Source organism: Enhydra lutris, unplaced genomic scaffold (genome assembly GCF_002288905.1).
Source record: "Enhydra lutris kenyoni isolate GAN:26980312 unplaced genomic scaffold, ASM228890v2 scaffoldscaffold28, whole genome shotgun sequence".
Classification (NCBI taxonomy): Eukaryota; Metazoa; Chordata; class Mammalia; order Carnivora; family Mustelidae; genus Enhydra; species Enhydra lutris.
In genome coordinates, this window is record NW_019154112.1 from 11,202,894 (window position 1) to 11,225,959 (window position 23,066).

At 37.7% G+C, this 23,066-nt stretch overlaps 1 protein-coding gene across 1 annotated transcript in view; it reads left to right on the forward strand.

The window, feature by feature from the left end:
* Positions 1 to 12,404: 12,404 nt before the first annotated feature.
* The window catches only part of LOC111152338 (collagen type IX alpha 1 chain), a 95,576-nt gene continuing 84,914 nt past the window's right edge, over positions 12,405 to 23,066 (forward strand). The window contains exons 1-5 of the mRNA XM_022510838.1: positions 12,405 to 12,427; positions 12,969 to 13,042; positions 14,234 to 14,311; positions 14,449 to 14,581; positions 20,194 to 20,590. Coding sequence (XP_022366546.1) covers positions 12,414 to 12,427; positions 12,969 to 13,042; positions 14,234 to 14,311; positions 14,449 to 14,581; positions 20,194 to 20,590 — 696 coding nt within the window. The 5' untranslated portion in view covers positions 12,405 to 12,413. The remainder of the gene's footprint in view (positions 12,428 to 12,968; positions 13,043 to 14,233; positions 14,312 to 14,448; positions 14,582 to 20,193; positions 20,591 to 23,066) is intronic.

The window sequence follows — 23,066 nt, forward strand, 5'->3', positions numbered from 1 at the left end:
TGTGCTGTGTGTGTGTGTGTGTACTCAGAAACAACAAATCATAGGAAGAATATTCGCTTTGGTGGCAGATAAACCCAAGGTTAGTTTTGGCCTGCCATTTTCCCTTAGCAAGTTACCTAACATTTTTGAGCCTCACTTACCTCACCTGTAAAAGGGCAATTATAACGAGTTGTGTAGATTAAGTGGGACAACTTCTTTTTTAAGTATAAAGCACAGTTCTTGGCATACTAGAGGTATTCTTTCTCCTACTTTCTCCTACACAGTACGTCTAGAAAAAGTACTGGAAGCTTTGAGGAAACCCTTGGCCAAGACAGGCAGGGACAACACCAGCAGTCCTAATCCTGAGCCTCTGTCACCCTCTGGTATGCCCTGTCCACTTCTTCTTCTCTGCGGGTCCACCCTGGACTGACAACTGCCTAGAAACCGACTATGCTAATGCTATAGCCCTTTCAGCTTGCAAGGGCTCGAAGTTCAGTCCTCAAGAACAAAGCCTCTTCATCACCTGTCCTCATATCAGTTGCTATTGCTATTCCTGGCATTAATCATGGTTTCAGGGATATTTGAAATGAAGGAATGGCAGGAGGCAGGACTTCTCTGTGGTTACCCTTCGGTGCCTCTGGAATGTCTGTGCATGCCTTTGCTGCTTTGTGGTTAGTCAGTTGGTGGTGAGTTTACAGTTCCAAGTGGCTTTGGGTGACAAAGAGAACGTCTTTCAAAAACCATGAGCTGCTGGAAGAATCTCTCCCAGTTACTCAAATGTTTCTTTCTCTACAGTTGTTTTCTCTTTCGAGGTTACAGCAGTTGGAATTAAAAGCTGTAATACTGACTTCAAGGCTAAGTTCTTATACCTAGGCTTTGCTATTTATTTTGTATATGCTATATGATTGCATTAAATTATGTGAAAGAAAATGTGTAAGTACTTCAAGTGATGAGCATTAAAGTGAAAGTTGTAAATCTGTGTATGACCACAGCTTGAGCATAGAAAAAAAACATAGAAATGAATCATTGAACATTATATAAAAAACTAATGATGTACTATACGTTGGCTAATTGAATTTAAATTTAAAAAGGGAAAGAAAAGAAACATTTAAAATGTCAATAGTGGGTTGTCTCACTGAGTGTTTTTTTCTTCTTTTTCTATTTACATATTTTTCTGCTTCTCTATAATGTTTACATATCAATTCTAAAGCAAAAAAAAAGCCTGATATATATTATATAATTTACATATAATTGATTTTTTCATTTTAGAAGACATATATGTGTATATATATATACATATATAACCCTCAGTTATATATAATGAGAGAGAAGGCATTATTGATACTGAGGTGTGCTTAAAGGGCTTATTAAGGGAAACTTTGAAAGAGGAAGAATCATAAAAGTGTAGCAGAGAACAAAGGAGGTGAGTATGGAAGGGAGGAGAGGGCTTTTGACTGATTTACTTTGATAGTTTTAGGTGTTTTTTTCCAGTAATTAAATATTGTCCAGGAGTTTTTAACCATTAGCGTGGTCACATCCTTCTTTCCTAAGGAGATCTAAATAAGCTACCATTCACTGTAGCAGAGTGGAGTTGAGTGGGAAAATTAAGTAGAGGAGAGCAAATTATAATAACAAAAAAATATAGCTAAAATTTATTGATATACAGGCACTATTTTAAGTTCCAGTTTAGTCCTTATAAAATCTACCAAAAGGTGGGTAGTTTCATTATTCATATTTACAAATGAGCAAACCAAGTCATAGGGAGAGTAATTACTTCTCTGGGGCCTCCTAGCTAGAAAGTGGTGGTGCCGATTTGAACCTAACTAGTCACACTCCTAACCTTGCAGATGTCCTTGTTTAGTTACAACAGTTATAACAATAGCCTGCAGAGATACAGTGTAGAAGTAGCAGTTTGAAAAACCAGGATATACAGGAGAGTTATTTTCTGATCTCAGAGCATGTCCTAAAGGGGCAGGCTTCATTGAGGAACTTCTCCAGGAACAAAGTAGCTGGCAGGCACCACCTCTCTCCCCTGCGCCCAGCATAAACACATGGCCACCTGTAGGAACCAGGGAGGTGCCCACATTCATTACCTCACTTGCTTACACCAAGCCCCGCCTCCTGTGCTTTGGTATACTGGCCCTTCCCAGTCCTGTCTGCCTCCGTTCCAGTGCTGCACATCCCCTTCCCAGAAAACTGGGGCAAACCTTGCCAACACCATGTCTCCTGTGTGTTTTGTGAGGCGTTGGTCCCGGGAGTGGTGGTGGTAGTGGCAGTGGCAGGCCATGCAGAAGCCTGAGGCACCCCTTGTTAAAATCGCATGCCCGCTATTCACACACTTGGAGGATCTGCCCAGACCACCCTGGACCTGGAAGTGGTCTCACTTCATAAGCAGACTGGTGTGCATCTTTTTCAAACCACATGCCCTACCCGGCTGGGGACCAAACAATGCCCACAGTAGGCAAAGAGAGAGCCTGTGGAGATGATTGGACTGAAGAAAAAAACAGCCAGGACAAACTAGCAGGGTGCACACAACACACAGAGGAGACGCCCCCTGAAGCACCAAGTTCTGATGAAGAGGGTACACTGTTCTGCAGGGCACTACAGGACCTCTTCTGCATAAGGCCATTACTTTCAAGAGCAGGAGACACAGCTAACTTGCCTAACACACAGAAACAGACACAGAGAGTTAGACAAAATTAGGAGACACAGCAATTTGTCCCACATGAAAGAAAAGGACAAAACCACAGCAAGAGATCCAAGCAAAATGGACATAAGTAATACACCTTGCTGAGAATTTAAAGTAATGGTCATAAAGGTACTCACTGGCCTTGATAAAAGAGTAGAGGACATCAGTGAGACCCTTAACAAAGAGATAAAGAAGACCCAATTGGAGATGAAGAACACAATAAGTGAAATTTAAAATACACTAGATGAAATAAATAGCAGGCTAGGGGAAGCAGAGGAATGAATTAGCAACCTGGAAGACAGAGTAATGTAAAGTAATCAAGCTGTGTAGCTAAGAGGAAAAAAATATGCAAAATGAGAATATTCTTAGGGAACTCAGCAACTCCATCCAACACAATACATTCACATTACAGGGATCCTAGAAGAAGAAGAAGAAGAAAGAAAGGGGACACAAAATGTATTTGAAGAAATAATAACCTAAAACTTCCTGAATCTGGGGAAGGAAAAAGAAATCCAGATCCAGGAGGCACAGAGATTCCCCAACAAAATCAAGCCAAAGAAGTCCACGCCAAGACACATGATGATTATAATGGCAGAAAATAGTGAAAAAAAAAAAAAAAAAGAGAGAATTTTAAAAGCAGCAAGAGAAAAGATGGTTATATACGAAGAAACCCCATAAAGCTATCAGTAGCTTTTTCAGCAGAAACTTTGCAGGCCAGAAGAGAGGGGCATGATATATTCAAAGTGATGAATGGAAAAAGTCTGCAGCCAAGAATACTTTATCCAGCAAGGCAATCATTTCAGAATAAATGGAGTGATAAAGAGTTTCTCAGACAAAGGCTAAAGGAGTTCATGACCACTAAACCAGCCCTACAAAAAGTGTAAAAAGGACACTTTGAGTGGAAAGGAAAGACCATAGGGTAAGGAAAGTAGGAAACACAAAAGCAGCAAAAAATAAGTAAACTGTAAACATCAATTAAAGGATTCACAAAATAAAAGGATGTAAAGTATGACATCCTATACTTAAAATATGGGAGGGGGGTTGAGTAAAGAATGGGTTCAAATTTAAGCTACCATGAACTTAATATATCACTAAATAAGGCCAGCAAAGCATGAAAAAGAGTGGGAAGGAAAGGATCAGGGAAGACTTAGAAAACAACCATAAAACAAGTAACGATATGGCAATAAATACGAATCTATTAATAATTACTTTAAATGTAAATGAACTAAATATTCAGTCAAAAGATGCAAAATGGCAGAATGGATAAAGAAACAAGACCCATCTACATGCTGCCTATAAGATTCTCATTTCAAACCTAAAGACACATGCAGATTAAAAGTGAGGGGATGGAGAAACATTTATCATGCAAATGGATGTCAAAGGTAAGCGGAGGTAGCAAGATTTATATCAGACAAAACAGACTTTAAAACAAAGACTGTAACAAAAGACGAAAAGAATACTATATAATAATATAGGGGCCAAGCCAACAAGAAGATATAACAATTGTAAATATTTATGTACCTAATATGGAAGCACCGAACATTAAACAGTTAATAACAAACACAAAGGAACTAATCAATAGTAACACAATAATATTAGGGGAATTTAACACCTCACTTATATCAATGGAGAGATCATCCAAACAGAAAAACAATAAGTAAACAGTGGCTTTGAATAACATGCTGGACTAAATCTACTTAACAGATATATTCAGAACATGTTTTCCATCCTAAAACAGCAGAATGCACATTCAAGTGCACATAGAGCATTCTTCTGAATTGATCACATATTGGGCTGTAAAACAAGTCTCAAATTCAAAAAGATTGACGTCATACCATACATCTTTTCTGACCACAATGCTCCACTTCTGGAAGGAGCACATACATATGGAAGTTAAATAACATGCTCCTAATAATGAGGTCAACCAGGAAATCAAAGAAGAAATGAAAAATTACACGGAGAGAAACGAAAATGAAAACACAATGGTCCAAAATCCTGGTATGCAGCAAAAGTGTTTCTAAGAGGGAAGTGTATAGCCATACAAGTCCACCTCAGGAACAAGAAAGATCTCAAACAACCTAACCTTACACACCTAAAGAAGCTAGAAAAAGAACAAATAAAATCCCAAACCAGCAAAAGGAAGGAAATAATAAAGACTAGAACAGAAATAAATGATATGGAAACCAAAGAGTAGAACAGATCAATGAATCCAGGAGCTGGTTCTTTGAAAAGATCAACAAAACTGATAAACTTCTAGCCAGACTCATTTGACAAAGAAAAAGAGGACTCAAACAAAATCACAAATTAAAGAGGAAGAATGACAACTGACACCACAGAAATACAAAGTATTGTAAGAAACTATTGTGAAAAGTTATATGCCAACAAATTGGACAACCTAGAAGACATGGATAAATTCTTAAAAACATATAACCTTCCAAGAATGAAGCAGGAAGACATAGAACATTTAAGCAGGCCAATTACTAGCAATAAAATTGAATCAGTAATCAAAAAACTCCTGACAACAAGTCCAGGACCAGAAAGCTTGTCAGGTGAATTCTACTGAACAAGAAGAGTCAACATCTAGTCTTCTCAAACTTTTCCAAAAATTAGAAGAGGAAGGAAAGCTTCCAGATTCGTTCTTCGAGGCCAGCATTATCCTAATACTAACCCCAGAGAGACACCACAAAAAAAGAGAACTACAGGACAATATTCCTGATGAACACAGATGCAAAAATCCTCAACAAAATATTAGCAAACTAAATCTAACAATATATTAAAAAATTAAAAAAATATATGATTTCTCTCATATGTGGAGTTTAAGAAACAACACAAGTTAACAAAGGGATAAAAAAGAGACAAGCCAAAAAACAGACTCTTACGTATAGAGAATAAACAGGTGGTTGCAAAGGAGAGGTGGGTAGGGGCATGGGGGAAATAGATGAAGGGAATTAAGAGTATAGTTATCAAATGAGCATTGGGTAATATACAGAACTGTTGAAATCACTATATAGTACACATGACACTAATATAACACTGTATGTTAACTATATTGGAATTAAATTTTTAAAAAATTTCAATGTTTATTTAGTGTCTTTCTCCTTCAATAGACTTTCTGAACACATTACGTTTTATTTGCACATTTATTCTGAGAATAGCCCTAAAATGGAATCAACTATAAACTTATATATATATATACATACACACATATGTATGTATATATATACATACATATGTGTGTATGTATATATATAACATATATGTATATTGTATGTATAAACATATATATATAAGTTTATAGTTGATTCCATTTATATGTATGTATATGTACATACATTCCATATATATGTATGTATATATATATATATACACACACATATGGAAACCAACCAAGAATGGAATATCTGCATAAAATCAGTTATCTACTGAGAGACTGGAAATCAAATTCTAGTGTGACGCCTCAGCTCAGGTTTCAAATTGCAAGGTTACACTGCCACCTAGTGTAGACAAACATTTTTCCAGAGTGTGAAAGCTAGTGAATGCATATAAAATTTCATAGGATGTGACATAAAGCAATGATCTCTTAAGGGTTCTTTGATAAAAGAGAGTGATTTCAGAATGAAGGATCTTTTTATATTTTATTGATTAAGGATAACATGGATTCAGGAACACATTTTATATATTTTGCTTGATGAGTGAGAAGACTGCGAAAGGGAAGGCTTGGTTTCTGTACATCATTCTGCCAGGTAAATTTCCTTAATACATATAATATAAAGAAATTAGTACAATTTGTTTTCATAAGTGTGAAAGTTCCCAGTAGATCTGTTTTTATGGGTGCAACTGATATTTATTTTAAAAAGTTATTCTGCAAGTAAGTATTTTAAAAATCTCAGTCTGCAACTCCATATCAGTTATAAAAAGGAGGGGTAGCTCAATGGAGTTGAAAACATTACCTTTAGAAGCAGCATTTCTCACTGGACCAGTAGCACCATCATCAACCTGGGAGCTTGTTAGAAATATAAAGTCTCAGACCCACCTTAAGGCTCCTGAATCAGAAACTCTGAGGGTGAAGCCCAGAGAAACGTTTTTATCTTCAGATGATTTTGAGGTAGTTTTGGGAGCCACTGTTAGAAAAGAAGGGTTTATGGCATGTAGAAAAATATGGCAAGTGATCAGTATGTGAGGTTTGAAGATGCAAAAGAGGCTTAGGACATGAATCAGCTGCTACAAATTGAAGATCCACTAGGCAACAAATGTAGCAACATATGTTGGAAGCACATGTGTGGTGGGGGGGACTTGATTTCTTCCTTGCGGGGGGGTAATGCAAATGCTCATATTTTAGAGAAAGCAAAAATCATACATCAGAAAACTTGGAGGTGGGGGAGTGTTTATGTTAAATAATGCATTCTTGTATTAATGGTCCATGGCAAGAGCACATTTATTTGTGAGTGATTTCAGAGAGAAATGGCTATCATCATGAGGCTCTATTTACTTGCTATATATGATTAGGCTACAATTACAACTATGGAACCAAAATAAGCAGATTAAAAATAGAGCTTTGATTGTGGTGGGATTTCTTTACAGTAAAACTTAATGCAAAACTGTGAGAGTCCTACTTTTAGCAACTCTGATTATTAATCAGCCTCTCAGCCAGATTCCTTTGGTAAATTTCAAGTTCTAGCTGTGGCTAATTTGCAGCATCCTTGCACAACTGCTATATGTCACTAGGCATTCGAGTCTTTTATTTTTAAAGACAAAATATGCAGAAGAAAGCTTACAATTAAACACTATTAGGAAGCTAATTTTAAAAGGGCATCTTCTTGATTTTAATCTATAAAGTAAATTCGGGATGCACAGCATCTTTAAAAAAGCTGTGTTTATGGTAACTTTATTTCAAAAGAATACTTTAAAAAATATCATTGTGTTAACCATGAGAGACTCTTAACCTCAGGAAACAAACTCAGGGCTGCTGGGGGTGGTGGTGGGAGGGATGGGGTGGCTGGATAATGGACATTGGGGAGGATATGTGTTATGGTAAGCGCTGTCAATTTTTTAAAATATTTTATTTATTTATTTGACAGAGAGGGATCACAAGGAGGCAGAGAGGCAGGCAGAGAGAGAGAAAGGGGAAAGCAGGCTCCCTGCTGAGCAGAGAGCCTGATGTGGGGTTTGATCTCAGGACCCTGAGACCCCCACCTGAGCTGAAGGCAAAGGCTTAACCCACTGAGCCACCCAGGAGCCTCAGCGCTGTGAATTTTATAAGACTGTGATTAGCAGACCTGTAGCCCTGAAGCAAATAATACATTATATGTTAATGATATAAATATCATTGTGTTAAAATTAAGGAGGCTTCCCCACTGTTCTATAAATTTTATGAGATGTCCCAACTATTCTGCCCTATGCCAGGAAATAAGGGGAAAGATGCATCTTGACATATCTAGTGCCTACTGTATTCTAATATACTGTTTTTAAGACCATGGGTTGCAACCCATTAGCTGGTCCTAAAATCTATCTGTTGAGTTGGTCACCATCACTAAAAAGTGAAATAGAATAAAACAGAAAATAGAGTGCACTACATTTACATAGATAAATATTGTCTTCTGAAACTTGTTTCAGTTGTGTGTATGCATGTATATTTATCAAATACATTCAATCTATCCTTCAGCAAAGCCAGAACCATTATTCTGAAGAACTATCTAAAAAGTCATTTTTAGCCTCAAACTCTTCACCCAGCTCCCTTAATAGCCAGAATAAAGTCCAAAATCTTTCAAAGGTTCTTATTATCCCCTTACTCAATGCCTCCTCCATGGTCCTTCTACTTGTCTTTTCAGAAAACGACATCACCGTATACTTGGTTGCTCAAGCTTGAAAACCAAGTGGTTCCACCTGCCTTCCTCTCCTTTCGCAGTCTACCTTATCAGTCTTGTCTCTGGATTCTCATCTAGTCTGAGTCAAAATGTATCATCTCAGAGGTAAATCATCTCATTTATCCTTCAACCTTGATCAGTCTCTAAACCCACCCCTGCCTTTTCTAATGCACATTGCCCACTTCTGTATGTATTTTTAAAGATTTTATTTATTTGACAGAGAGAGAGAGAGCACAAACAGGGTGAGAGGCAGGGAGAGGGAGAGGGAGAAGAGGACTCCCCCCGGAGCAGGAACACTGATGTGGGGCTGGATCCCAGGACTCTGGGGTCATGACCTGAGCTGAAGGCAGTTGCTTAACCAACTGAGCCACCCACGCACCCCTGTATATATTTTTTTATAACAGTTCCAATTCAAATTATATGTCTCTTCTTGTATATGTTCTTAGTACCTATCTCCACCAGCTGTAAGGTCCATGGGGGCAGGGACCTGGTCTTTCTCTGCTATACTTCTGTGCTGAGACCAGTTCAAGCCTCATGGTAGAAGAGTCACCAATAAAAATTTACCAAGTGAAAGAGTTCCTGAATTAAACTTGGGGTTCCTAAATTACTCTCTTCTACCTTTTTATCATGGTACCTGCTATTTCTTCTGCCCAGAATGTATTGTTCCCACTTGTTCTCTTGGTAGGCTTCTATTCATGCTCTAAGATTTCACATTCTTCAAGAAAAATTTCCTGATGCTCCTGGACTGAGTTCATACTTGTTCTCAGGGACGCTGCAACCTCATTCCCTCACTATTTTACAGTCATTTTCATGCTGGACTTCCAAACTTGGCTGTGAGCTTCCTCAGGACAAGGGTTTTCTTTTGTCTCCTCAACTCCTAGCACTTGGTAAGAGTGGTTATATACTTGGTACATACAGTCATTTAATAAGTGTTTGCTGAATGATTGGGTATAAAAACAAAAGAGGTAGGTGATCAAGAAAGATGATTATTTGTGATGAAGTTCCCTGATATAAACTATAAGTAAATAAAATTCTAGATTTCTAGAAAGGGCAAGATGTGTGTGTGTGTGTGTGTGTGTGTGTGTGTGCTTGTGTGTGTGTTGTACAGAGCAGTGTGTGTTGGGGGAGGGAGGGAGTAAAGAGGAATGAAAGCATAATTTTTCATATAAAAGGCTTCTATTTATAAAATGGATGATTTTAAAATATAGCACTGTCTTACTGCATTTACAATCTTATATAATTGATCAGATTTCATTTCCACATCGTTTTGCAGGAACAAAACTGTTAGGTGAAGTGAGGGAACAGTGTTAATGACGAAAAAGCTTATGTGTCTGATTTTAGGGTACAGTCTGACCCAGACCAGAGAGTGTGGGGTTTGCACGGCTCCCTGGGAGACCTCATATCAAGTTATGAAATATGATTAATAGAAAACAGGGGTGGGAAAAGGAGAAAAAGTGTCCTTAAATGCATGTGTGTGTGTGTGTGTGTGTGTGTGTGTGTGTGTAGAGAGATCTTGTTTTCTCTGAATTTACATTCTTTTTTTTTTAAGATTTTATTTATTTGACAGACTGAGATCACAAGTAGGCAGAGAGGCAGGCAGAGAGAGAGAGGGGAGGAAGCAGGCTTCCTACGGAGCAGAGAGCCCGACTCGGGGTTCGATCCCAGGACCCTGGGGATCATGACCTGAGTCGAAGGCAGAGGCTTAACCCATTGAGCCACCCAGGTGCCCCTACATTCTTTCTTAACAGCGCTGTTGCTTGCTCATCTTCATCTTACATAAAACTGCCAAGCTGGAATAAAGCCAAACTGCTTATAAGAAAACCTATTTTCTTCTCATTTAAAAAATCTTTCATTAAAAGTCCTCTTTATTTGCCTTCTTATTCTAGCTGTAGAAGACTCTTCAAAGTGGGAGGAGGAGGGGACAAAAGCAGAAGTGAGATATTTAAAACCCTCAACAAAAGGATATCTCAAACCATTACACAGGAAGACCTGCCTCTCTTGTTTCCCACAGTAAATAGTGTTAGAGGATCTGTACTACAGATAAAGAACTTGAGTGGAGAGGGTCCCTTAGGAAAATGCCCCTTCCCCTGTGGATCTAGGGCTCACTCACCTTGTGTGATTTCAAGGAGGTCCCCAGCTGCAGTTTCTCTTCTAAAGTCCCACCATTAGAAGTTCAGGGTTTTTTTGGGTTAATAAACTGTTCCATTTACATAAGCCCTGGTCAACTTTCAAGGAAAAGCTAGGCTAGGACCATTATAAATTATAAAATTCTGTGACTTAGAAAATGGTTACCCTTGGGAATCATAATTTTGCTAGATGGAAGGAGAATGACAGGGCCCTGTGGAGAGCCCCAAACAACATGAGGGAATGGATGTCCTAATGCCAGGAGGGAGCCAGGTAGGTCATGAGTAGAAAAGGAAAGGGGAACAAATGGTGTAAATGTTCAGGTTTACCTTGTTCTCAGCTCATCAGGGGAAACAAATTCTCCATCGAACTGAGGAAAACAGAAGAGGAAAGGATTTTTTTTTTTAAAGAAACAAACAGAAAATAAGAACTAATGCCATTTATTTTGCAATTGAAAAATGAAATTGTTTAAAAATTAAATACATTTCAAGAAAACAATACTTCACACTAGACGCCAAAATATATTAAGATCATTGGATCATCTGAGCCTGAAAGTCTTTGTTTTTGGAGTGGACACTAGTATGCCCCAAGATGGGACACGAAGCAGACCAACCATCCTGAGTGGATGGGGTAGAGGTTCTCTCTTGAAGTACTGAGGTTCTGGGGAGAGGATGGGTTTGCGTGACATGGTGCTAATACAAACCATTCTCTTCAGGTCTGTGCTCCTTTTAACATGCTCTCAACTTGTTTATAGAGGATAATATGTTGCTTATTTCCCAGGATATTGTGCTTAGCTCTGGTAATTATAGAGGTTAAGAAGAAATACAAGATAGGGGGCTTGATGTTACATTTTACCAAGACTTCTAGCCATGAAACATAGAAAACTAGCATGTCTTGGGTAATTAATTAGCCATGCAACTTTGAGCAAATTACAAGTTACTTTATTTTCTATGTCTCAGTTGTCTCACCTGTAGAACAGGAATAATTTTAGTACTTTATAATATACTGAGAATAAAATGTTATTAGGTTTCAAGCTTTTTCAATAGAGGGGGGCAAATAGTGAAGTTATATTAGCTATAATGATGATGATGGGGAATAATGGCTGTTCCCCTGAGCCAGGCCTTAGACTTTCTTCTATGTGACCTAAAAACAATTGTTTTAGGTAACTTTTCAACCCACTTTTTATCCAAGGCAACTGAATTACAGACAGATTAACTAACTTGCCCCCAAAGATACAACTAGTAAGCTTCAGAACAAATGGAGATTCAAATCTAGGTCGGCTGTACACCAAGGTGCCCATGAGTTCCCACATCTCTGCTTTCCAGTGAGCACCTCTTTACCGCAGTCCTCTAAAAGCATTCACTGTATTCCTAGAACAGTTCTAAAAGCTTCCACTGTATTCCTATAGCAGCTTGCTTGAGTTTTTCTGGTGAATTTCTCCACATCCTGACTTTTTTTCTTTTCAGTAAACTTTCCCTTGCTAATTCCTCCTTCAGTGTAACCTTGTTAGTTTTGAGGACACACCCCCGGCTAGGCCTGGGCTCACAGGGCCGCCTCTTCCCACCCCTTCCCTCTGCTGTGGTTTAAAGTGTCACTAGATGCCTCTGGTTCACTCCCTTTGCTTTAAGCCCTTACAAGGGCAGGAGGAACCAAAGCTGGGCCCAGTGAAGGGGCCTTGGGGGGAGCACTGACCCTCCCTCCCCACACAACCCCTTCAGCACTGGGACTGTTGGCACAAAAGAAAACCAGTTGGGAAAATGAAGATTTTCTGGTAAGACCTTAACCTTGGAAAGAGTGGTGGGGAGACTGGGTTGGAGCCTTCAGAACCAAGGGTCTGCAGTGGTGATAGAATGAGAGGAGGTGAGAGAAGATGGGAGAAGGGAGAGGAGAATAAGAGAGAGACCCAGACAGAGACACAGATGGAGAAAGACAGGCAGACAGATGAGTGAGACAAGAGAACAAGCATAAGAGACAGGAGACAGAGAAAGGAGAAAGAGAGAGCTATCTTTAAAAGAAGAAGGAGAAATACTAAGATAAAAGAAAACATAGACGAGGAAATAGATGTAGAAATGGTGAAATAGGTAGATATAGAGAAAGTGAGATAAAGCAAACAGCAGTTTCATGATTGTTTTAGTGCAGGAGCTGGAAATGTGAGAATTCACTAAATCTCTCAAGATTTCAAAGTCAAGTGGAAAAAATATATAGTGAGATTTGATCACCTACATTAACCGTGTTTACCAGATATCAAAATATTTAAGTAGTCCCCATCTGGAGGGATTCTTATTTGAGTCATTGTCTTTTCTCCTCTTTAGGAAAATTCCAGTTTTCTTCTTTGTATGCAGTTTCCTGGGATCTTGGGCATCTGCTGCTGTCAAGCGTCGCCCAAGTAAGGGCCACTGTTTCTGGATTTTGAAATATCACTTGTTCCCAGAAAGGATCAGGCAGGGCTGTGGCTGAGTGAGGACTGAGTGAAGCATCCATGGTTCTCCACAGCCTCATTCTTCCATCCTGCTTTAGCAAGGGGATTGCTCTGTGGCTGGTTTTATGTGGTCAGGGTTGGGTATAGAAGAGAAGTCCTGGCTGTGATCACAACTGGCAGGGAAGCCCAAGCTGGGTACTCCAGTGCCTTGCACAGTGCCTACTTGGTTCACATGGTGATTGGTAAGGTTGGGTGGGTGGACCAACAGATGGATGAATGGATGGATGAATGACCTGGGGTCAGTGGAGGTGTAAAAACTATTTTAATATACTGGGATGGCTGAGCCAAAATGTGTAGCTGGAAAATGCTTTTTCTGAAGTCTAGGAAGTCTCTGTTGTCAGGTCTGTCTCAGCAGGGTGCTGGGGTTGGACAGTTACAAGAAGCCTTCTTAAAAATCTTTCTCCCTGCAACTTTCCACCTGTGTAAGGAGCACCCAAGTTAATTCTAAGATTTCTCATTGAATTAAGGGTTTAATCATTTGTATGATTCTTTTCTTTTTTTCATTACTTTTCCCCATTCTAGGATGCGAGCAAGAGTCTAGTTGGGACCCTTTTTTGATCTCTTGGAATGAATTTGTAAAATTAAAAGCACCCTATATATTTTATTTTGGACTAACGAAATCCAAGTCTCCCTGCAAACTCCTCTATTTAACAAAGATTCCTAAGAACCCCACTCTCCAGAAGTCCCATTAACTGGCTCAAGACTGGCTCTGGATTCTCTTAGGAATCCTAAAAGTTGTGGTGTTTAAGGAATATTTTCTAGTCCAAGCCACCAGAAGTTTCCCAAACAGGCGTCTGACACCGTGCCATTCAGAACATGGCACAGCTCTGGTTCCAAAAGGAACAAATTCCCAACTTCTCCCAAAGGAACATTTTCCAGTACAAATTATTAAAACCTTCCACCTTGTTTCTCTTCCAGGATGAGTTGAAGATAAATTAATTATAATCATAGAGTCATAGAGTTAAAGTCAAATATACTATAAGCAAGCTATTTGGCATATTGTCCTCCTTTAAATAGTTGTTCAGCTCTTGTTGTTATTGATATATCTTCATGGTCCTTGTAGGGGTTAGGGTAAGATGACATGATACTCTTTTGCAGGGTTCCCTGTTAATTCAAATTCTAATGGTGGAAATGAACTCTGTCCAAAGGTCAGGATTGGCCAAGATGATTTACCAGGCAAGTAGCCTTATATCTTATTGAAAATGCATGTTTTCTATAAACTTACCTGATATATTCTATTATTTGGGAAGGTTGTGGAAAGGAATATAACCAATCTCATTTTAGACTTTTTATTCTGTGTTCCCTTTCTGTAGGCTTTGACTTGATTTCTCAGTTCCAGGTAGATAAATCAGCATCTAGAAGAGCTATTCAGAGGGTAGTGGGATCAACTGCATTACAAGTGGCTTACAAATTGGGAAATAATGTAGACTTCAGGATTCCAACAAGGTATACACAAATCTTTTATCTAATTATCTGTCTCAAATGCATTTTAAAAAATGAAAAGCTATGCAATGTTAGAAAATCTCATGCTCAATGCTTCTTAGATCACCAATTTATTTGAAGATGAAGAAATTTATTTACCAGTCTTCAGGGTTCAGTGTCTAAATACGTGAATACTCTTCATGTTTTCAGTATGTAATTTACTTTTCATTCCAAGAAGCAAAAAATCACTGAAACCATTATACATTGATTCAGGACATGTTCTTATTACTTTGCTCACTGTTTTTGTGTAATTTGTCTGGTTTGGGCTGAAAGGACCCTCTGTGAAAAGTGCCAGAGGTTAAGCATAAATTTAACTAGGAACCGTGGAGTGGTTAGAAGACTCACAATGGTGCTGTTCAAACATCCTAGTGCTGAAATTGAACCACACTTCTACTGCTTGGCTCCTGGCAGGAATCAAACAGAAGCAAAACTAGAATAATGATCACCGAAGCAATGCTAGTGATAATAATTTAAAAATCCTCCACTTTGTTTACCTTCCTCTCTAGAACTATGTTTTTTATCCTTTAAAATATTTATAACTGTGGTGCTTTAGTGTATGTAAGTGTTGAGTCAAGCCATTGTTATGAATGAGCTTCAGGATTTTCAGTTTTATATCATTTAAATACCATAAATGTAATTATCATGATTATTGTATGTTTTAATGCACTGCAAAAAAATGGAATTAAGTTTCCTTTGATAGATGAATAAGAAAATTAGGGCTTTGATAAAAATTAAGTTGTAAAAGTAAATAATGATTATTTAGAACAGTAAAAGAGTAATCTAAATGTGGGGCACCTGGTGGCTTAGTGGGTTAAAGCCTCTGCCTTCAGCTCAGGTGATGATCTCAGGGTCCTGGGATCGAGTCCTGTATCAGGCTCTCTGCCCAGCGGGGAGCCTGCTTCCCCCTCCTCTCTCTCTGCCTACTTGTGATCTCTCTCTGTCAAATAAATAAAAAAATCTTTTAAAAAGGCTCTAAATGTTTATATATAATCATGAGAATTTGGTCAAGTTAGAATATTTTGATATATACCAGACTGCAGATAGAAATTCATATTTTGAATATAAAAACTATATTTTTTCTAAATATGAACTATATTTTATAAAATGACAATAGTGCACTGCATAAGCTCTTTTTCTAAATTTACTAATTAACATTAAATCTCATCCTCATCACAACCCTGCAGTAGAGACATTATTATCCATATTTTATGAAAGAGGAAACTGAGGCCAGAAAATTTAAGTTACTTACATGAAGTCCCAGGGTTGGGAGGTGCTAGAAAGATGGAAATTCAGGCAGAATGATACTTCAACCACTACTCAATACTGACCCTGGAAAATTATTTACACTCAGAAAGATTACAGACATGATAACAGCTACTGACTTTTAAAAATTTTTTGCTTGTACTTTCTTTTCATGCACTGTGTTCTTCTTCTTTTTTTTAAGTAGGCTCCATGCCCAGTGTCTAGCCCTGGATGTGTTCTTAAATAAGCTTTAAAAAAACATTCATTTTTTTCTTTCTTTAATAAAATAAACATGATGCAAGACCCCCTAATGCTGACCTAATTCCCTTTTCTATAATTTGAGGTACAATCTGGACTGTCATTTACTCTAAGTTCAGGTACTGACCAACTTGAGGCCACATCAACCTGTACCTCCTGTTCATCTTTGCTGTTGCTTTTCTCTAAGTGCCTAGAGTTGTCACTAAATATTTTTCACAAAATATAACCAATGTCCTATATTCCCTATTTCCTTGACTCCCTGACCCTCAAAGACTAAAAACCTCTGTTTTACTGACAAAGCTTATTATAAGATGAAAAAATAATTAGGGAGGAAGTAGAAAAAAAATTAGGAAAAAGAAATAAAAAGAGGAGGCGAGAGCCAGAGCGTTGAAATAAATGGAATCATAAATAGGTAATAAAGTGTACTTTTGGGCAAGTACTTACACTATCTCTGTTTCAGTCCCTTCAGCATAAATCAAGAATGATAACTGTGTTGTAGATTTGCCATGAAGAGCAAATGTTAGTAAGTTGGAGAGCGTTTGGATAGAGCCTAGCACACAGTGGTATTAGTTAAGTATTCATTCAATTAGTAGAGAGTACTAGAAGGAGACGGTGTGTGTGCAGATGGGAGCCTTTTCTCCTTAGTGGGCTCTTTCTTTTCAAGCGGCCCTCCCAGTCCTACTGATTCAAAAACTGGGTGGCAAGAAAAGCAGGGACCGGAATTGCTCTCAGACCATGCAGGGAGTAGTCTCGGTTTAAAGGAAATTTCTATTCTGGAGAATATAAGTTCTGAGGGAATGAAAAAAAAAACAAAAACAAAACAAAACCTTAACAGGATTTTCATGGGAGGGAAATGAGAGTATGGCGTGTAAGGCTGATGTGATAGAGCCAGAATTTACCCTCCTATTTTCAATTTTTTGAAAGATTCTGAGACATATTTTTTTTTACTGCTTTTTGTTCTTTATTTAGATATAATAATATCATATTCTCAACTCAGATTTACAAGCATTTTGTATTTGTTTACCTTAACAAATGTAATTCTTGGTTCTTTTTTGGGTTAAGGTCATAAACAAATGTTTCAAGGTCTAGTCTCCTTATCTTTTATTCAAACACTTAGAGTTCTTCTTTTAAGGTACTCTGTGCAGATTGTAACATAATGAAATAAATCATTTATAGATCCAGCTTCTTTTACATTATGTATGCTGTCAAGTTTACTTATCGATGTGCATAGCATCTTTGCAAGAACAGAATCTCAGGTGTTCAAAAAAGACAATGCTACTGACTGCTATGTAAATTAGACTTGTGAGGACTTCTAAAAGGTCTTAAGTGTGTATAGATACAGATACATTTTGTGAATTTGTACACTAAAAGGAATTTTCTTTTTTTTTTTAAATTTATTTGACAGAGAGAGATCACAAGTAGGCAGAGAGGCAGGCAGAGAGAGAGAGAGAGAGGGAAGCAGGCAGGGAGCGTGATGTGGGGCTCGATCCCAGGACCCTGAGATCATGACCTGAGCCGAAGGCAGAGGCTTAACCCACTGAGCCACCCAGGTGCCCCCTTTTCTTATACTGACAAATTATATTACCTAGTTTAAAAGACTAACATGATAATCTTGACTATACTTATATATACATATACAAACAAACATATATATATATTATCTTCATGCACATGAAGAAAGAGAACAGATGGATGCCTTTGATTTAACAATATGTCTATAAATGAACTGTTCTTCTAGTAACCTCAGTCACCAGCTCATTTAAAAAAAAAAGTTTTTGGCATTACAGAACCAAGTCAGAGATAAATGGGGACATTCTATTCTATCCTACCTTCAATATAATCTCTTTGCTTATTTAGCAGGAAAGATGAGATGAAGTATAAATTGGGAGAGATTCCTCAGTCAACCTCAGAATCTCCTTGCAAAAGAGTCACTTAGACAAGTTACTGTGACTAGTGGAATCCAAGCAAAATAGATTTGTTTTATCTAGGGACTGATGAAATTCTACAGCCTTGCTCAGTGCATCTGTAAGCAAATACACAAGTTTACAAAAAACCTAAAAAAAGTATACTTTAAGGAAGAGAACAAAACATTAAGATTCATCTTTCTTCTGTGAAGGGCTCACCCTCAACAATAACTATATTTGGACAACAAAGAAGAATAAATTCCTGAAGCATCTGGTTAAAGCCAGATCACTAAATGAGAAGAATATTAAAATAACACATTCATAATTTAAATGGATATTTGTCAAATTTCACCATTGAATAAAATTTTTAAAACTCATCTCCTAGCTCCAAGTTAGTTGAGGTCAATTAAGTGAAATGTATGAACTTCTATAAGGTTTTATAATTATAAAGTAGGCAATGTATTATATTGTCAACAGTGAACCTTAGCTTCTTCTCTAGAGGTTAGTCTGGCATATGCATATTCTGAAAATCTTAAAGTCAAAGGAAATATTTCAAAATCTATATTAAAAGTAAATATCAAATGTAGACATCTTTATTCTCGGGAAATAGTTCTTGCACACATTTTTTTCTTCTTTAGCTCCAAACTGAATTTTTTAAATGTATGTGTTAAAATCTCCTGTATACTTTAAAAAGATATTTATTTATTTGAGAGACAGTGAAAGAAATCAGGAGTGAGGGTGAGGGCAGAGGGAGAGGGAGAAGCACACCCCACTGAGCAAGGGATCCAGTGTGGGGCTTGATCCCAGGACCCTGAGATCACGACCTGAGCCAAAGGCAGATGCTTAACTGACTGAGCCACCCAGGCACCCCAAAACCTCCTGTATATTTGACAAATACTTAATGAATTAAAAACTTTGCAATAAGTATAATACATATCACCAGTGATCATTTAAGAATGTGTAGTAAGAAAGGAATTCACCCAATATTATAAATAAAAACAAAGTCGTTTGAGACATAAAGTTAACAGAAGCACTTGGATGCTCAAAGGGTGTTCAGATAAAAAGCTTCATATTTTTGTTATTTTTATAAAATCAGCAAAGCAATGAAATTTGTTGACATAGTTGACCCATTTTACTGAAGGTGTACAAAAGTACTTGCAGTAAGTTATATGTTTATTTATGATATTGTGAGGGATGATTAAGTTTTATAGTTAAAGTCAAAGTAAAGATAGAAAATCTTAGTAAGTTGAATAATTTTACTTATTGGTAAACATTCTTGGAACTGAATAATTTTTTGGTTTAGAAATTCTTGACCCCCCAACCATGTATTTTATTGCAACTGGCAGTGACACATATGCCAATATAATAAATTTATGTAATTCATTTTGTAACAAATCAAATCACCATCTACTTAGATATTTCTTCTTGCCTTTCTCTTTTTTTCCTTTCACAAGATGGGGCTCTTTAACAGGAATCTGGCCTGAAGGAAGGTTATTCAGGACTTTGAGTCCTGGTCCATAACTATTTTCAGAAATGTCAAATATTATTATTTACCAAACAAAATTAACGGCATCTAACATGCTCAGTGTGAAGGAGGTTCTCAGGTTTATAGTGACTGAATCTCAAAAGGCATACGTGGGTCTAGGATATAATTGTGGAGGGAACCACCCAAGCAACTGTGGAAAAAACACTCCTAACAATGTACTATATTAAAATTAAAAAATTTAAAAGCTGCTTTAATTAAATGGCTTTATTAACTAGTAGAGCTGGTTTGGATTCCAAATGATCTCTTCTTTAATTTGTGGAAGAAATGCTGCCAAGAGCCTTGCAAGAATATGATTTTGGCTGAGATGGAATTGTTGAACAGGAGCTCTTTAGGTAGCATAAATAGTAATATTATTGTGGTTATGTGGCATTGGGAACCCTCCTTAGCTGTGAGGAAGGGTTTTTATTTTTTAAAGTGTATTTTAGGATGGAGCATTAATGTACATGAATGATTGAACTTCTCTGAAGGTTTTTATGGACAGTCATGAAAGAACAAACAGTGCATGGTTTTTTTTAACACTGTAGCCTTTCTGTAGGTCTAGAATCTAAGAAAGCATAAGGGAATATGGTAATATGCATGAGTACAAAAAACAAGACTTTTATTTACTGTTTTAAAATTTTACTCAGGCATTTATATCCCAGTGGTCTGCCTGAAGAATACTCCTTTTTAACTACTTTTCGGATGACTGGAAGCACACTTGAAAAGAACTGGAGCATTTGGCAGATTCAGGATTCCTCAGGGAAGGAGCAAGTTGGCGTGAAGATTAATGGCCAAACAAAATCTGTTGCATTTTCATACAAGGGACTGGATGGAAGTCTCCAAACTGCAACCTTTTCAAATCTGCCTTCCTTGTTTGATTCCCAGTGGCATAAGATCATGATCGGTGTAGAAAGGAGTAGTGCTACTCTTTTTGTTGATTGCAACAGGATTCAATCCTTACCTATAAAGCCAAGAGGCCAAATCGATGTTGATGGCTTCGCTGTGCTGGGAAAACTTGCAGATAATCCTCAAGTTTCTGTTCCGGTAAGTATAAAACCATACATGACGGTTGATTAAAACAAAACTGGATTGCTTAAAAACTAATACTTCAGGTTATCTTTGATAATCATCTGAGCGTCTTAAGCAATGAATAGTTATTCATTTTCAAAATTCATTCAAGCACTTACTCAGAAAGCATTCAGTGCCTGTTTTGAGCACACAGCATGTATCAGATGAAATGGGAAATCAGAGAAAGTCGAATAAATGGCTCCTGGTCTTGAGGAATTTCAAGTCTACTTGGAAAATAGTACATGTTGACCTGGACCTCCCAGAATCCTTCAGAGGCAATGTAAAAGAAGATAATACTGGTGTGGTACACACTGTGTATAAATAACTAATGAGAATATTCAAAGTAAGGTTAAGACAAATGGTGGATTCAGTAAGTCAGGAGTCTGTGCTTCTTGAAGGCAATGAACCTTGAAACAGAAGGATCTGCACTAGCTGAGGGAAAGGGCATTAAATGAAACGGAAGTGGAGAATAAGTGGGCCCAATCCAAGGTCTGGAGACCAGTTGGTTTGGATGATATGCCTATGTGAAAATGTGTGTGTACGTGTGTGTGTGCATGTGTGTGCGTGTGTGTGTGCGTGTGTGTGTGTGATGAAGGAAAGAGAGGTAGCAGATTCTAACTGCAGGGCATGAGAGAGAAGGTTAGGAAGCGATATGATGTCTGATTAACAAGAATGAAAAGCATATAGATGGTACAATACATAGTTAGAAGTAGGTCTTGCATGACATATTATAAAAGTAAACAATTTTAGAACTCTTCAGGATTTTGCTGTAGAATTCCATGGATATAAAGGTTAGGAATTATGTAATAACTGAAGAGTTGTACCAACTAATACCGTATAGTTCTACCATTTGAATTGTTTAGCTTTCATTGAATACTTTAAAAGCATATTTTATAATGTTATTACAGGAATTTAAAAACATATCTTATATGATAAGTATTATTTGGGAGGAAATTACAGAATTTAGAGTTCAATAAACTATGGATGCCAACATATTCTCTCTCTCTCCCATATAAAACTGTTACATTCTAGTCACAAAACACACATCATGGCACGTAGCAGGGGTGATACAATGATTTTGAATTGTTTCTGTATACTTCTCCAAAGGAAAAAGGTTATCAGGCACTCAGTAATGGAATTGTTCAAGTAACTTATTTTCAAGGGAAGAACTGTGATTAGTGTGAAGGGTAGTGTGAAATTTCTATATTCCGTGATGGACAGGAAGCAATTTGTAACTGCCACATTACTGCTCTGGCTTGTAGACACTTGAGAAACTATTTCTTCAACTAATGAGTTATCACACTTCAAGTGTCTGGGTTAAAAAGCCAATGGGACCACTATTATGCCATCTTGAAATTTCATGCGGTAAGATTGTTGCAATGGCATGGGATAGGTTTGCAGACAACACCAAATTTCTGCAGTATCCGTGTCATTTCTGGACCATGGGTAAGGGCAGGGAGACCTTAAGGCACCTCTGTAGTATAATGAACATCAATCAAGTATGTGCAGAATTGATTTGTTGATTCATTGGTCTTGAAAGACACTTCCTTTTTTTTTTTAAAGATTTTATTTATTTGACAGAGAGAGAGAGATCACAAGCAGAGAGAGAGAGAGAGAGAGAGAGAGAGGAGGAAGCAGGCTCCCTGCCTAGCAGAGAGCCTGATGTGGGACTCGATCCCAGACCCTGAGATCAGGACCTGAGCTGAAGGCAGAGGCTTAACCCACTGAGCCAACCAGGCAGCCCCAAGACACTTCCTTTTTTTGCAGTTTCAAGTTTTTATTTCAATTCCGGTAGTTAATGTACAGTGTCGTATTAGTTTCAGGTGCAGAATTTACCGATTCATCCCTTCCATGCAACACTTGGTGTTCATCACAACCAGTGCCCTCATTAATCCCCATCGCCCATTTAACGCATCCCTTGTGAAACACTTCAAATCACTATCATTCTGGATGTGAGGACGTTATTAAACTCTTTGATTGCCAGAGTGGTAAAGTCTCAATATTACTCCAATATATTATAATCTAGCCGATAATGCTTTAGCTGATTGTAGGTTTTCTGCCAAGTCTAGTTTCATATCAGAGTGGAGACCAGTTAGGACCAGTTATCCTCCATTTTATTCTGCCATGTGCAGCCATGCAACAAAGAACCTGGTAGCTGATATTATATTTTGCCTCTGGTCCACTGAGGAGCTTTTCAAAGTCAGTACACTATAGCCAATGTTAAAAGTAATTGAAGCAGGCACGAACAGTTTTTTTTCCTTTATCCTGAGTTTTCACTCTCCCACAAGGAAAGACAAAAGAGACTTGAACCTAAAGTTTCATTAAAGTTTCATATTTGATATATAGTGGTGGGTAGTAATAATAACTAAAACAGGTCAAAGTTATGGGCCAAAAAAATCCTATTTACGTCCAAGGATTGATAGAGACAATGTCAAACTCAAACTTGTCACCA